Source organism: Strix aluco, chromosome 13, assembly GCF_031877795.1.
Source record: "Strix aluco isolate bStrAlu1 chromosome 13, bStrAlu1.hap1, whole genome shotgun sequence".
NCBI lineage: Eukaryota > Metazoa > Chordata > Aves > Strigiformes > Strigidae > Strix > Strix aluco.
In genome coordinates, this window is record NC_133943.1 from 12,355,351 (window position 1) to 12,371,257 (window position 15,907).

The 15,907-nt window shown below is 51.8% G+C and overlaps 2 protein-coding genes across 4 annotated transcripts in view; one reads left to right on the forward strand and one right to left on the reverse strand.

Moving 5' to 3' along the window:
• The window catches only part of LOC141929345 (uncharacterized), an 84,444-nt gene continuing 68,537 nt past the window's right edge, over positions 1-15,907 (forward strand). The window contains exon 1 of the mRNA XM_074838661.1: positions 1-23. The gene's annotated coding sequence lies outside the window, so the exon portion shown is untranslated. The remainder of the gene's footprint in view (positions 24-15,907) is intronic.
• The window catches only part of CSNK1A1 (casein kinase 1 alpha 1), a 36,623-nt gene continuing 31,820 nt past the window's right edge, over positions 11,105-15,907 (reverse strand). For all 3 annotated transcript variants that reach the window (XM_074838880.1, XM_074838878.1, XM_074838881.1), the window contains one exon: positions 11,105-13,775. In XM_074838880.1, coding sequence (XP_074694981.1) covers positions 13,768-13,775 — 8 coding nt within the window. In that variant the 3' untranslated portion in view covers positions 11,105-13,767. The remainder of the gene's footprint in view (positions 13,776-15,907) is intronic.

Below are 15,907 nucleotides of genomic sequence, written 5' to 3' on the forward strand. Positions count from 1 at the left end.
TGGTGAGACAGCGTTGGCACAGAGTCATTGCCGCAGCAAGGCCGGCCATGCCAGGAAGGGTGTTGCCCTGACTCAGCTGGCAGAGCTGGCACCACCTGGGAGCAGCACCCGCTGGCACAGCCGCGCACCCGAGCGTGGGGGGGGCCGGGACATGGCAGCAATGGCAGAGCAGGGTGCTTCCCCCAGGCTTGCAGGCAGTCATGCTCATTCCTCCCATATTCCTGGCAGGACAAGCCCCCCATGTTCCCTGCTCTCTGGAAAGCACCCAGAAAGGGAGACTGAGCTGCCACACTCCCTTTTTTGGGCAGTTTTCCCCCCTCCACACCCTCCAAGAGTCCTGCACAGTTATTGTCTTTGCAGAAACTCGGCAGCCATAAATTCTTCTCTGTCTGCAGGGACTGCCCTCTTATGCTTCTCTGTCTCCTCTCCATCTCCTCCCAGAGCCATGTTTGGTGTGTCACATCGGTCCAAAAAAATATTGGGGTTCTCCTACTGCCTCGCTAGAGAGAGAAGCAGCACAGTGCTGGAAGCCAAACCCCATTGCCCATAGCCATCCCTGCCCCTGCGCAGGGAGGCTCGTCCCCATGGGTGCCCGGGGTGGAGGTGGGCAGGAGGGTGCTATGAGTGTCCTGCCAGGCCACTGAGCTGGGGCCGGTCACCCTCGCTCCTAGAGGCCATTGGAGCAATGAGCCCTTATAAGCTGTGGTGGCAAAACCAAATAACTTGGGGAAGGGACAAAATCTCAACCTGCCCCACTGAGGTGCGGTGCCAGCTCTGCAGCAGCCATCCTCCCCCCGTGACCCACTAGCCCCCGGGGAACCACAGCCGAGTATCTCAGCGCTTCCTTAACAGGCAGCAGCAATCGGCTTAAAACTAATCCTCATGTCCTGCGCTGGCCTCCGGCACAGGGCCTCTGTGAGGGCCGGGCGATGCCACCCGCTGCCAGGGCCTGAAGGGAAACAGGTTGATTTTAAGAAAGGGGGTGGTGGGTACTGGCAGCCCTTGGATGGCCACTGGCATCCACGTGCCTGCACCCCGTCAGCTCTCACCGGCACCCACAGCAGGGCATCCCCTTGCTCTTCTCCGAGCTCCCACAGGCTGGCACGGCATGAACACGCCTTGGTGCCGGCCCTGAGTCCCAGCACACTTGGCATCGCGGCCCTGGCCCTTGCAGCACTGTACCACCGTGCTTCAGCGCTTGGCCCCAAGGTGGTTTGGAGTGCCCCGGCTTATCTGCTGCCAAGGGCAAGACACCCCTGAGCTCAGGAAAGGCTCGAGAGATTAGGGCTTTTTGCATATGTAGATTTTCGAAGAGCTCATCAGGGCTGGGACAGAGGCGAGGGTGCGTGCACAGGCGCACACATGCACATGCACCCAGTGAGAGGCAGAGGAGCAGCGAAGCCCATGCGGAGCCCTCCCATGTACCCCTGGTCCTGCCTGCTCTGCTCCAGGGGCCCTCCTCAGCGCATCCCCCTGCCCCACACCAGCCACCTCCCTCGCTCCAGAGAGCAGCGCCCCAGCACCCCGGGGCTATGCTGGAAACAAGGGATCTGGGTTTGGGCAGCTCCATCCAGGCAGGATAGTGTCCATCAGATCCTGGGGTGCTCACAGCTCAGGAGCTGTGCCTGCAAACCCAGCCCCCCCAGGGCTGAGCCGCTCTCACTGCTGCAGCAGGACTGGATTAGCGTGTGCGTGGGAAGCTGGAGGGGGAGAGGGAGGGGGCAGACATGGCCCCCCCCCGAGGAGTCCAGGCGTGCAGGAGTCACGGAGGAGGGTGCAAGCACGGGGGTGGCTGTCAGCCCATGCGCAGGGCTGGGGGACGCGGGTGCCTGTGCCCGCTGAAGGGCTCAGCCTGCCCGGCACCCCAGCTCCCAGCCTGGGCTCGCAGCCACCCACCCTGCTGAGTCAGCACCCAGGAAGGTTGTGTCGGCAGCCGGCGCTTGCCAGGCCTGCCTGGCGCGCCCCAACGCCTGCGGCGCCCAACCCGGCAGGGCAGGAGCTCAGCGGCCCTGTCCTGGCTGAGCGAAGCACGGGCAGGCAGGCAGGGCTCTGCCAGCACCCACATCGCCAGCCCCTGCGTAGCCCCGCTCAGCCGTGGCGGGGGCAGCACGAGGGGTGTCGGTGGGAGCCCCCCGCAGCACAGCCCCGCCAGCCCGGGCAGCAGACCCACCGTCGGCCAGAGCCGTGCCCAGACTGTCCCCGGGGCAGGAGGCACGGCCCTGCACGCTCACCCCAGACCGACGCACTGCCCGAAAGCCCCTCCGTCAGCAGCTCCCAGCCCTCCCTGCCCCGGCGAGCAGGCCCAGCAGCTCCAAACCTGCTCAGCACAACACAGCGCCCAGGCGGGGCCGGCTCGCCCTGCCCCGCTCCCCCCGGCAGCCTGGGAAAGCAAAAGGCACCCAGGGAGGGACGAGGCGGCGCGAGCTGATTGCCAACAGGGCAGTTTCCCACCGCCTTTCCCTCCACCCCGAGTCCCCTTGGGGCCTGGAACAAGGATTGGCTTTGATCCTCCTCTGTCTGGCCCTGCCCTGAGAGCAGAGACCATGCACAACTCGCTGCACAGGCTCAGCCCCAGAGGGCAGGCAGGCAGCAGCTGTCTGCCCCGCTCCCCTAGTCACATTCGCCCACAGGCTGTTGCAAACTAATATTGATTCAAGTCGCACCTCGTCCTCGGTGCCACGGGCCAGGCTCTGGCTTTATCTTGCCTCCTCCTCTGGGGAAGCAGCCCAAGCCCTTGCACTGCATCCCAAGACTGCATTATCCCCTACCCTGGGGCTGGGGATCAGCTTCTCTACAGGATAAAACAACCCAGGGCTGCTTCAGCCACCCCAAACCATCCAGGAGCAGAGCAATGCCATAACCAGGGTGGCAGGACAGGAGCCATGGCTGGTCCTGCTCCAGCAGACCCTTCCCCGAGCAGCAAGAAGTCCCGCAGCCCCAAGCTGGCTGTGGCTGTGCTCCCGGCTGGACTTTGGTCTGTGGAGCCAGGATCAAGGGGCTGCAGCTGGCTCCCTCCATCCACCCTCGTTCGCATGGAAACAAGCAGGGAAAGATAAACACAGGCACAGAGGGGCTGGGAGTCAGAGCCTGCACAGGGCAGGAGCAGGCAGCTGCTGGCTTGCGGTGCCCAGCTGCCCCAGGATCCCCTTACAGCTGGGGCACCTGCAGGGTCTGCACAGCACCGCGACAACGTGCCATGAGGGAAGTGAAGAGCAAAGCTCACTCCATCCCCTCTCCCCTGGCACCAAGCCCACGCTGGGGTCTGCACCCCCGCTGTCACCTCCCCCAGCTGGCCTGGCACCAGCATCCCTGTGCTGAGCAGTTTCCAAGGGCAGGGACACAGGCCCATGGAGGTACACAACCCCATCCCACCAGACCAGGACTCCTCCCTCCCTCATAACAGCCACAACCCAGATTCCTGCTTTTACTATCGTCTTCCTGCAAACAAGCAAGGGTCGGGCTTTCGCAGGGCTGTTACAAAAGAGTCAGCCCCAACCTGTCCTCCCCACCTTCACACACCAGCAGCCAAAGTCCTGGAGCTGGAGAATCCAGCCAGAGCTGCAGCAGCCAACGAGGATTTAATCATTCAGCCTCATCCCTGGTCTCGCAGCTCCTGAAGTGGGTCTGTCCAGCCTGGAAAGACTAGGAGAAACAGAGCAACTTTGTACTTGCCCTCAATTAAAGAGTGACCTATTTAGAAGGAAATCTGGGCTAAGTGGGATGAAGGAGCTGGAGCTGGCTGCTTAGGGGTGGCATGGCACAAAACAGGCTGAGCGGGGGAGCTCCAGATTCGTCCAGGACAGGGAAGCCAGTTCAGAGCATTTTAAGAAATGCCCTACAAGTTTTTATATCTGGGGAAGAGAAACCCAAGTCTGGAAACCACCTCATGGTGCTCCCTCATTCCTGAGCCCACCAGCAAGGGGACATCCCCTGCCACCAGCCAGGGCTCAGCCAGCCCCGGTGCCTCAAAGGCAGGAAGAGGGACCAGGAGAGCGGCGTAGGGTGGAGACATGGGCAGGGGCAGCCCTTGCAGCTGGGATAGGGAGACTCTGGGCTCATCTCCTGCCAGGGGCCAAGGTGATGTGCTCAGCTGGGAGGTGGGAGCAGAGGGCTGGAGCCCCCCCCCCCCGTGCAGGAGCAGTCGGTCCCCAGTGAGTAGAAGAGCCAGAGTATGCGTTTGCCTGATGAAATCCTGGCGACAGCAGGAGCAGTGTTTCAACTAGATGGCAGCTTTGAAAGGTAGGCGTTGGTCCTACCCAGCAAGGGTGTTAAAAGGAGAAGTGCTTATCTAACAGGACGTGCCAGTCAGATGCGTATCTCTCCTTCTAGAGACGGCGCTGCCCTGAGCTGGCAGCCTCCCCTCCTGCTCCAGAGCCTGAGAAAGCCAACTGCCCTGGACCAACCCCGGCAGGAGCAGACACCGCACCTGGGGGCCTTGCTGCAGGAAGAAGACTAGGTGGCAGCTCACACATTTTAAGCCAAAGCACTTCCCACGCTGTGCTCAGCTTTCCATCAGCAACACCTCCATACTCCAGCTATCGGGCAAAGCCAGACTAGACGCTGGGGATTTACCATGCTTCTCCTGATGCAAGCTGAAGCAATGAGCAGCTTATTCTCTCCCTATCTGAAAGAAAAGCACTGTTATTTCTTGAGCTGGACTGTGGGGACCCAGGAACTGGGTGGGTGGGTTTGAGAGAGCAGCCAGACTGAGCTGTGTTATCTGGCAGATATAAAATGGTCTCTTTCAATACTTCATTCAAAACCCATGTGCAAAGCACCACAGAGGTTTGCCTATGCCCCAACAGGCAGCAGCAGGTTAGCCAAGCGGGCACAGACACAGCTGATCCAGCAGACCCAGCGCAGCAAGCCATGATCCGGCTCTGCCATGCTCTGCCCGTGTTGCCAGACCACCCCGTGTGTCCTTTACGGGCTCTTGCAGTGGAGCTGTTAAAACACTTCAGCCCGCCTCCAGCACCATTGCTAGCCTGGCACAGCAGCACCTCCAAACCCCCCTCTGCACTCAAAGCGCTGCAGAAAACCCTTTTCTCGGGGGAAAAAAAGATACGGCAGGTCCCCGAGCAATCATTCCACTCGGGGCACAGCTCCATGGACTGTCACAGGCCTGACAGCCAGGTACAAGGATGATCTTACGGCTTCAGCAGCTTTGTGTTCACCTATGATCATCCATGGGGGGGTTTAGCAGAATCAGGGCTTTTCCCAAAGAGGCAGCTGGCACGCAGCTACAGGTCCAAGGACGGCAGGGCAAGCCCTGTGGAGCCAGCCCTGCTGAGGACATCCCCAGCTTCGCAGTCCCCTGGTGATGCTGACATGCAGGCTGGGAGCAGAGCTGCTGCAGCAGTTTCAGTACCATCTCCACAGCAGCTGCCCCCACACAGCTGGGGTGCTCACAGCTGCTCCCCGGCACCAGGGTGAGGACCCAGCCAGGGCAGAGGGGTGCAGATGGGACCAAGCTCTGGGCTGGGCCAACACTTTTGAACCCACTCCAGAGAAGACATGCAGGTCTCCAGACCAGGGCAACACCCTCAAGACGCCAGTAGTCAGCTCCAGGGCAGGTGGAGAGCTGACAAGAGCGCTGATGTGGAGCTGGTTCAGCCTTTAGCTCCCAGGATGTTAGCAGAGAGACTGAGATCAGGACTTCAGGCCCAGCTCTAAATTACCACAGTGAGAATAAAGACAGCCATAGATCCACAGAGGCGGCTGCCCTGCCATTCTAGAAATGGGATTTGGGCACAAGCACTTTTTTCCTGGAAAGTGTTCCCTGGGGTTCGGGATTCCTTCCCATCCCACAGAGCTCCCTTGGCAACACTGATCCTGAGTACCCCACATTCCCGCAGGACCACAGCTCAGCCATGTTAACAAACATCAGCAGCTGGCAAGCTATTTAGAGCAGCAGGATTGCTCCCAGCACTGCTTTCCGCTCCCATTAGCTGCCAGAGGCACGGCCTGCCAGCACTGGAGGCGACAGCTCCACTGCAGCCCCGCATGTGCTGGAACCTCGCAGGCTTGCCACCACACTCCACGCAAGCCACCATGTCACAGCTAGGAAGAGCCAAGTATGCAATAGGCTTGTCTGTGCCCCACCTGCTCCAGTATCTTGTATTTCAACTTCTTCCTAGAGGTTACAGGGAAGCTGCTGTGAACTGGGTGTTTGATAGACACCGTGACCCGAAGGGATGCTGCAGCTCTGGGACCCCCTCTGGCAGCTCCAGGGAGGCTCAGCACGTGGCTGCTCCAGCAGCAGAGCTCCTTTGGGCAGCCAAACCGAATGCTGGGGTAAGAAACAAGTCACCTTTGCAGCCCACAGACCCCTGGGCTTGGGCAAGGAGCCTTGCAGAGGGTCACCAGCACGTGCCACACGCCTGGCTGGGACAAGGAGGGCTGCTCTTGCCCACAAGCTGGGGCTCTCCCTGCCCCAAGCACGGGGCCATTTGCCCTTCAAGCTGGGTCCCTCGCTGCCCCCCCAGCTGCCGGGCTCCGCTGGGCACCCCTGGGCCCCGATTCCAGGAAGGGGGCGCAAAGGGCAGCCAGCCCCCCCGCTGCTGCCTTTGCTGTGTTTACCAGTCACCCAGCAACCCCGCCAAGGAGAGCAGCACCGGCTCTGCTTTCACGGCCTGCCTGGCTGCTGCACCCCCCGAACAGCAAGGCAGGAGGCCAGCAAGCAGGCGGTACCAGGCTTTCCCTCACCAGCAGATGGGGACAGGGACAGGCAGCACTTGAATGGGGACCAGGAAGCTCCCCCAGGACTTCCCGAGGCAGGGGACATACCAGAGTCCTCTAAGAAAGAGGAGCAGGCAGCTGCCTGCACGATCTTGGCACCAGGAACCAGCTTGTGTTAGAACAACTGCTTCATCCCCCTGCTCCCCGCCCTGTGAAGGACCATAAATACATTTAAACACACCCTGCGCTGCGTGTCCCGCAGACGCCCAGGTGTCCCTTGTCACCCACGTTCAACTCCTTCCTTGGAAAAGCCAGTCCAGAAAGAGCTGCCCGGCCACAACCAATCCAGTCTGTCCAGTGCTGTGATTCCACCTCTCCGTGGCCACCGAAGGGATCCTGCCCACACAGCTACCCCTGCCTGCGGCTGGGGGTTGGGGAGACACAGGACAGGAGCGGGAGCAGCAGCTGACAAATCCCGACAGTCTTTCACTAGGAAAGGCTGAGCGCAGCACAGATCAGACCCCACGAGCTGTTTGCATGTTGGGAAGCAAAAACAAGCCACTTCCAATCAGCATCAAGTTCCCAAGCCCAGGCTTTGCCTCCTGGGAACGCGCTGCCAGACTCTGGCAGAGCCTGCTGGCCGCTGGCACACGAGCCAGCCCCGGCCAGCAGCGGGCAGAGCGCGGCTCCGTGCCAGCTCACATCCCCCCCGCACTGCCCGGTGGCTGGGAGCTCCCACCAGCAGGTACAGGGAAGGTCAAGAGGTGCAATGTAAAAAGCTGTCAGTGAGAGGGAGAAAGGTCACCGAGCAGTGACTTACGCCCATAATCAGTTTATGGGATTTGTTAACAGCTTCAGGCCAGCCAGCCAGGAAATCGCTGCGACTGCGTCAGCTCAGCTCGAGCACAGCAGCACCTTCCCACGCCGGGGGTGCAACGCAAACAGGGTTTATTGATGCTCCTCAGTTACCCAGACACAAGCAGCGCAGCAGGGCCATTGTAGCATGAGCCCATCTAATAAAAGCCATCAATTAATACTTCCTGAGCAGCCCAAGGGAAGAATGGCCACAGCTGGGTTCCTTGCCTTTCCTCCCCCAAAAGAAAGGGGTCTCGGGAAGGAAGACAAACACTTCCAGGATGTGAGTCAGCCGGAATTTCTGGCCATACCTGCTGTTCACACAGTGCCATGCAGCAGGAATTACCTGAGGCCTCACTGCCATAATGCCAGTCCCAGCCCCAAAGGAACACGAACACATGTTCTACCATGCAAACACTCCTGATGCTGTTCACAGGCTTCGCCCCACCAGGTAACCCCGACCTAGACACATCAGTTGCCAACAGTCCTGGCCCAACACCAGCTGCCGCCATGCCGGCAGCCACCGAGGAGAAGCAACAAGCTCAGCACAACTCAGAGCTGTGCTGGGGGGAAGCCTCTGGCAGACAAGAATGAATCTATCTGCTGCCCAAGTGATTCTTCTCAGCTCAAAAGACTTGCACCAGTTTCCAGCTTTCCCTCTCTGCTCTCCTCCCCCCCGCCCAACTGTACCTGCCTGTACGCCAAGGCAGGCAAACACTTCCTTGCTCCTCTCTGCCTGACCTGGGCAAAGCCCGACCTACAGCTGCCACCAGATGAAAGTCAGGCAAATCCTATCAGCAGAGGCCAGCCAGCTCAGTCCAGCACCGGAGCCAGCTGCAGGGCCCAAGCTGGTCCTGGGATGAGCCCCCTGGACCCACCGGGGCACAGCAGGATTTGTGAAACATTAGTCCTTGTAGTTGTATGGAGATGGGCTCAAGGATCTTTAAAATTACCCACGCTGCTGAGAAGTGGAGTTACCAGTTGGTGTACAGAAACCACAAGAGAAGCATGTGCAGCAGGGAGGGCGAGCCAGACAGACATCAGGGTAAGCTGTGCTGAGGAGACCAGCCTTAAACCCCGGGGGTTCTCAGTTAAACACATCTGATGGCCTCGTTTGGAAAAGTCCCACCGTGCTTCTTTGGCATCGGTATGTGCCACAGCAACACACGGGGGACTCATCCAAGGTACGAGACAGGGAAAGGGAAGACTTGTTCATCCTGCCCCTGCTCTGGTGGACTACAAGGTCCCACAAAGCACAGCTGAGTCACACAAGTACCACTGCCCCACCTCTGCCAGTTATCTGAATTGTGGCAGGTCAAGCACCTCCCTGTGTATTTACAGGGCTGTAAAGGATAAGGCCCAGATTTATCATTACACACAGGGGCTTTGACTGCAACAAGGAAAGCTCAAAAGCCAGTCTACCCTGTACGACATGTACACTCCCTTCAAAGTCTTCCAATTATCTCAAATTGCTTTCATTCAAAAAAAACCCAAAGGTTCAAAGTCTCTCAACTGCAAAGTAGCTCAAGGCTCACTATTATTTCAAGGGTGGTGGAGAACAGGGAGCCACCCAGGGAGCAGCGCAGGGAGCCAGGAGCCTGCTCTTCAGGACACCACCAGTGCACACAGCAGCTCTGAAAGAGCTGCTCCACCAGCTACGCATATTGATGTTATCCTTCAAACTTAGAGAGGGAAAGAAATAAAGTTAAGACCAGCTGTGCTTGCAAAAAAACAATCCACATTATCCACAGGAACAAAAGGCTCCTGGGGAGGGAAAACAGAATTAGGACTGGGTGTGCTCAGGTACTTCCAGAAGCAGGCCCTGATATCAAAATGCCAAGCTAGTCTCTGAAAAGGGAGCTTCATCACCTTCACAGTTATTTTACAGGCAAAAATACTGGGAAACCTGATTACTCAAGCCTGGTGTGAGAATGCTCCCTAGCTTCTCCCTACTTCCAGCTACCTGAAATCAGCACTAGCAACAGTCACATCTAAGAACATCTCACATGGATGCAAAAAGTCAAGTCAGCATCTTAATAGAAAGGATTTCACATCTTTAGTACTGAGCTTTGCACAGCAGCTGAGCCCACTGTGATCCCTTTAAAACCCAGTCCTGAGTTTTGGAAACAGCCTTCCCTTAACACACCATGTTTCCTTCATGGCTAAGGACAACACAGTCCTGGGTCTATTCTGAAAAGCTTTGTTAATGAAGCCAGGAACGATGAACATCCTTATGTCCTAGCGTAACAGTCAATCTTAATTCTTTGCCTACAGACCTATACCACCCTCCCCCCTTCCTGTTTTGCCCTGGATAACAAGGATTACATTAAAGAGCCATTTCCACATTAGAACACGACATGAACGCAGTCCTTCCACTCAGGCCCCATTAGGAGGGTGGGCACTTCCTCTGTGTCATCCCTCTCCTCATGTTTCCAGAGGAATTAGTGCTCAGAGCAGACAGCTCTTCCTCCCAGCTCACTTTTCCTTTTCGTCTGGAGCCTGCCATAGTCATAAACTCGTATTATGACATCAAGCTGATATGAAATCACGATGATTTCACTGCAATTAAGGAGCAGATGGGGCTCACAGAGCTGGCTAAGCAACAAATCTTCTGAACTGGAGAATGCTGTCAAGAAAAATTAAAGCCTTATGCAAAAAGCCAACTTGGGATCACAGAAAATTCCAGCTGGAAGGGACTGCAGGCAGGCATCGAGCCCAGGCTCCTGCTCCAAGCAGCGCAGCTACAGCCTGGGCACCCTCGCCTCTGCCGCAGTCTGTTTTAGGGAAAGCACAGAACACAAAGCACATGCAAGTTCCTGCAAGTTGTAAGCACTGCACCTGAAAAAGCCAACTGAGAGAACAGGCAGAACAATGCAATAGCAAAGCAAGTCAACACATAAGTTTGAAAAATAACCCCCATATAGAATTCAATAGAAATCAGCAAAAGCCAAATAGGATGGCACACACTGCACAGGCTTGGCACACCTACCAGAAACATACCTAGCTTCCAGGGACTGACAGTGTTTTCAACACAGACAGGGCTTGAATTCATCACTTATTACCAACACCACACATAACAGTAGCAAGGCAGTGAGAGCGACGTTACTAATGTTACTAATAACTGAGGAGCAGTCTCTCCTTTCAGAGCCTTTTATGGGAGAAGAGAAAAACGCTCTCAATTGCTTGTAACAAGGAATGGCTTAAATAGGTTAAAAATAATGAACCAGTATGCTGCACATGAGCACTCCACACTCCAAATTAAGCAATCCTTTAAAAGGTGGCCTTAGGAAGCCTCTCAGTTGTTGTAAGGAGGTTAAATTGCTTTGAAACCCTGTTACACAGCTTAGGAAGATGACTAAGAACCTGTTGTTACAGCCTTATGTCATTACCTGAATTCTAGCACTTTCCAGGGAGCATGAGGTCGTAGTTCTTGTGCTGTACAGCCTCTGTTATAATGATAATTACATGTAAAGGGCCTGGGATTGCTTGCCGATGTTTCTGACTTTGCATCAGGACAGCAGGTAAGAGTAAACCTCCCAACACAAAACCTTTGCAGAGCTGCAACCAGGAGTCAAGATCCACATAGTTTTTAATGCTTTCAGTTTTAAATCTTTGTTACAAACCAAATAGATTACACAGTAAATGAGTGTTCAGTATCACAGCATCTCTTTAAGGAAGGTTGCCATCTTGCTCGTTGTTCAGCATGTCTGGTGCAGGCTGGTTTTCTGCAAAGCAGCACGACAGAGCTGACAGTTTAAGCTCACACTTCTGTGCAGAAGTAAACTCTATGTCTGAAAGACTAACTGGATTCCATGCTCCTCCGCAGGACAAGGCTTGCAGTTGTAAGAACTACAAACCAATGCATTTTGACACTCCAAGCATATGAACTGTTCTTGCTTACAGTGCTTATCAAAGGCAGTTTTGTTTCTAAAAATCTGACAACCCTCCTCAAAGTCATGAGTAAATTTAATGGACAGATGAAATAATTTCTTCTCCTGAAACCAAATGATTTCTTCATGTCAAAGCAAGAAAAGTGGTGCCAAAACTATTCTAAGCAGCCACTCTGAAAACAGCTGACAAGAAGGCATTTCACTGATGCTTCTCCCCCTTCTGTCAATGCATGTTGTCAGATGCATTGCCTAGACAGTAGAAATCATATATAAGGACATAATGTAGTATTTTAAATACCAGTTCTTAGAAACATACCAGTTTTTCATATGAGGCATTGCTTGTAAAGCATCCTTATTTGGATGGGGCAACGCTCAGAGTCTAGAAAAACATCCTAGCCAGAAGAATGAGCTACATTTCTTCTTCCACCTTACAGGTAACAGAGAGACCGCTCTGACTCAGAAGTTTCCAAATGTGCACTGGTATCTCTGAAGCCAGGCAGACTTTTTGCCTCCCTGTACTCCCAGATTATCTATACAAGTGTTTATTAGCACACAATGTTCTCCAGCTAAAGTTTACCATCTTCTCAGGGCAGATCCTTCTCGTAAAGAGAGTATGCATAGTGACCGCATGGGAGTGCGACCTTGATCCAGATTACCACTCCGTGATGACAGAGAGTGCACAGTGTAAGTATTATGATCTTGAAGAAACAGTTTTCAAAATGAAAGACCTTTTCAAACAGTAAAAATATGAACTGTGAGCAGGAACTCTGCTACATGCATGGAAACTGTCTAAAAAGCTAACATACAAACAACATTTACACAATAGGCATCTGGCAGCATTTTCAGACATTTTTTTAATTTATTCTGACATGCTATAAAGGAATAAATTACACTGTTAAAGAATTACCAGCAATAAAAGTACTTCTTTCTTTCAGCTGGGCTAGAATAGGAGTGAGAAGGAAGACAGCCTGGGGCAGTAACCAATGTGAACTCTGCATGGTGCGAGGCTGTCCCCAAGAACAAGAGTAAATCTGATCATATCCACTTCACAAGAACTTGAAAGAAAATGCCTTGGTTTAAAACCATCCAAATACTCCATTCAAATTTTTCTCAAAACTAGCAATCACAAGTCAGTCCAGCCGATGCATGACGTGGCAATGCTCGGAGGCTGCCAATACCGGGTCTGCAAAAGATGCCATTTCATTTAAAAAAAAATCCAATCTTAGTATAGAGGGCTGGTCTCAAACAACAAGTTATAAAAATGCAAGACTGCCCCTTCCCCCTCAAGGAAAAAATACAAAATTTATTTAAAAACAAAATGAGGAAGAGTTACAACACTAAATCTAAAATGATTTAGAAAGAAATATGACTTCTTTTGCTTAACAAATGGCCTCGAAACTTGGTTTAGAAACAGGGTAATGTAGATTTCTTAAACTGAATTAACAAGGCAAATTAAAAAAAAAAATCTCATTTCCTTACAGAAACAGTTTTTAGTTTTTAATGAACTTGTAAACAAAAAAGCTCCCGCTTCAAAATAAAAACAAAATCCCAGATCATATAGATGTTTACAGTGATTACATTTATCTAAGCAACTTACATACAGGTTCAGTTGTAAGATGTTAACTAAATTTCGTGACAAATATGCTGTTTTTCCTTTTATACCAAGAACATTATAGAGTTAATGCAGAGTCCTAAAGATTATCTAGTAGTCGCTAAGTTTCTCTTAAGTCTTCACTTTAGATGCTGTTATTTCTAGCACAGGTAAGCAGGCAGAGTCTTTCATACGCTTAAAAACTGGAATCTTTGGTTACTACCATGTCAGCTGGCTTGGTATGTTGCACATAGAAGCCAACAACTTTAAGAATGTTTTAAGTGTACAACTTTCAAAACCCAGGGAGGAATAACCAGAAAAGAGTGCACAATTGTGAGCATTTACAATTATCACAACTGTTGCCGAAGACTGTTCATGCCATTCTTCCAAAACAATGAGATCTCATAAGCAGTGTAGTTCAAAGTAAAAAGGTAACAAAAATTGGCATATGCACAATTTTCTCCACTTGTGTGTCAACCATTAGTTAACTTTTCCACTTGAAAAAAATGCAATAGAAAACTGGACACCATGTTTCACTATCTCAGTAATATTCACAATTACAGCTGCTACAACTCAAAGTGCAGCATCATTGACACTGCCCAGAGCCAGTTTATACTGATATTAAGTTCTTTACACCAAGTAAATGGTTGCCCACAGCCACTGGCAAGTGTACGTATGAACTAAAATTTCTAGGATTTGGGGAGTGACAAGTCCTGCTCCGATCTGCTCTGCTTTGTCCCATCCTCGCCATGCTCAGAAACCTGCAAGATAAACACAAGGGCAACTTACTGATACGGGATGAAAATGAGAAACAACCTTCACAGTAGGAGAATAAAACATCAGTTATGGTCATTCAAAGGGGAAAAATGCTGCTCCATCTCAGAATTGCAGAGTTCCTGGTGTCCGTTTCCAAAGCTAACCAGCATTTGCCACCAGCCTTTAGCTCAAACACACACCTCTCACTCACACCTACCGCTGCACTGGAAAACAGGCTTATGTACCAGCTGGATGCCGCATGCCTCAAATAGGAATTCAGACCAACAGTTTGAAAACAAGTTGTGTTATTGCCACTAGGAAGCAGGATGTAATTTCATAGGATTGTTTTCTACTTGTCTGCAATGTCTCATGTTTATATCTTTGAATGTCAAACTGTCAGCTGATTGCAGTGGTACTCCTCAGAGACGCAGTACGGCAGTGCCACACAGACAGAAGGAAAAGGAACAGGAACAACTTACCTTACAGTAACTGGTGTTCACTACACGCTCACGTGTACGACGCTCTGGGCAACCAGAACAGAAGTGAGAACCTTTGACAGTGACTAGGAACCAGCACCCCTTCTGTCCTTGGAAGGGCAAGTGAACCAACTCATGTGACAGGGGAGGTGGGGCGTCAAGAACAATTCTTTTGAAGTTCAGTACTCCAAACGACAAGTTCAAGACATTGTGGAAAAGGGAGAGTATAAGAATACCTACACAGATCTCAAAGAACCAGTTACTGCAAGCTAAGTCAGACTTCTCTTCATGTGACTGCTTACATACTCATTTCTGGTGACTCAGGTAGTAGCACTGTGCTTTAAAGAGGTAACAGGAGTCTCAATCAAAGACTACTTTGCCAAGCAAGTTTCCATTCTGGATGCCCTCCAAACAGCATGGTATTCTGTTGATGTATGAATTCATCTGAGCCACAGCTCTGAGTTTTTGCAACAGAAATCTCTTCACAGCGAAATACAGACAAAGCTGACCTCAGCTATAGCTTGTGCTGTCATCCAGAGAGAAGCAAGTGCAAACAAGTCTTAAACATAGCCTGACATTCAATCAAAAATGTATCTGGATAGTACCCAGAAGACAGCTTTAACTATTCCAGAATAGGCTACAGGTGATTTAGAAAAGATTTGACAGCTTTGAACCAAATTTTAATGCACAGGAAGACAATTCTCTTTATCCAGCACTAGAAAATCTAAAAAAAATATATATATTTCCACACCAGAATTAAGACAGTCATTCCAACACCAGTGCAAATTCTCACAGAAACCCCAGTGATTCCTTAGTTCCACTGGCGTGAAGTTGTCCATAACCCTTACTTGATGTACACAACCAAAAGTTACACTGTTTTTCCATTTAGTATGTTCAGCAGTGAACACTGATTCATCATTTGAACCACTTTCTCCATCAAAGCAGCCAAACCTAAGTCAACAAAGGAGGAGTGTGCTCCCCATGTGGAAAGAAACAGATCAACTCATTGCTTTAGAAGCCTGGATGTTTCAAATGAAAATGGGATCCTGAACCTGAGAAGAAAGGACAAATGAATGAATGATATGCTGCTATTTGTTAGAATAGCTCAAATCCAAGGTATGAGGGGGAAGAGAATGCCCAACTCTACAGAAAGCAATAGGGAACTGGATTCAACCCACAACATCCCCTGCAATTCCTAAGACTACATGGAAGTGTTCCCAAACACAGCCCAATCACAGCTGTCAAATGAGACACTGAGACATTCATGTTGCACACGAGACTTTGCCAGTAAGAACGTGCTGAAGAGTTGATGCCCACATCTCTCTAACAAATCTTCACTATGTACATGGCCAGCCCAAATCTGCACATTCATCACTCCTTGTCCCTCCGGGGTGTTACTCAAAACTCTGATAATCTCTATGCTATGTGAGAGATACTCAGATTGCTTTACTATTTCCATAGCTGCAGATCTGATCAACAGAGGAAGAGTAACTGTACTGTCATAACTCTAGGAAGCACCTCTACTTGAGAAATAGTCAAACTTTTTCCCTATTAAGTAGCTGCAGAGACAAGCAGTGAAAAGTATTTAGTTATCAACTGGCTAAATCTCAAGCAGTGAACTAATAGTCTGTTCTGAGAAATACTGCCACGACCATAGCCAT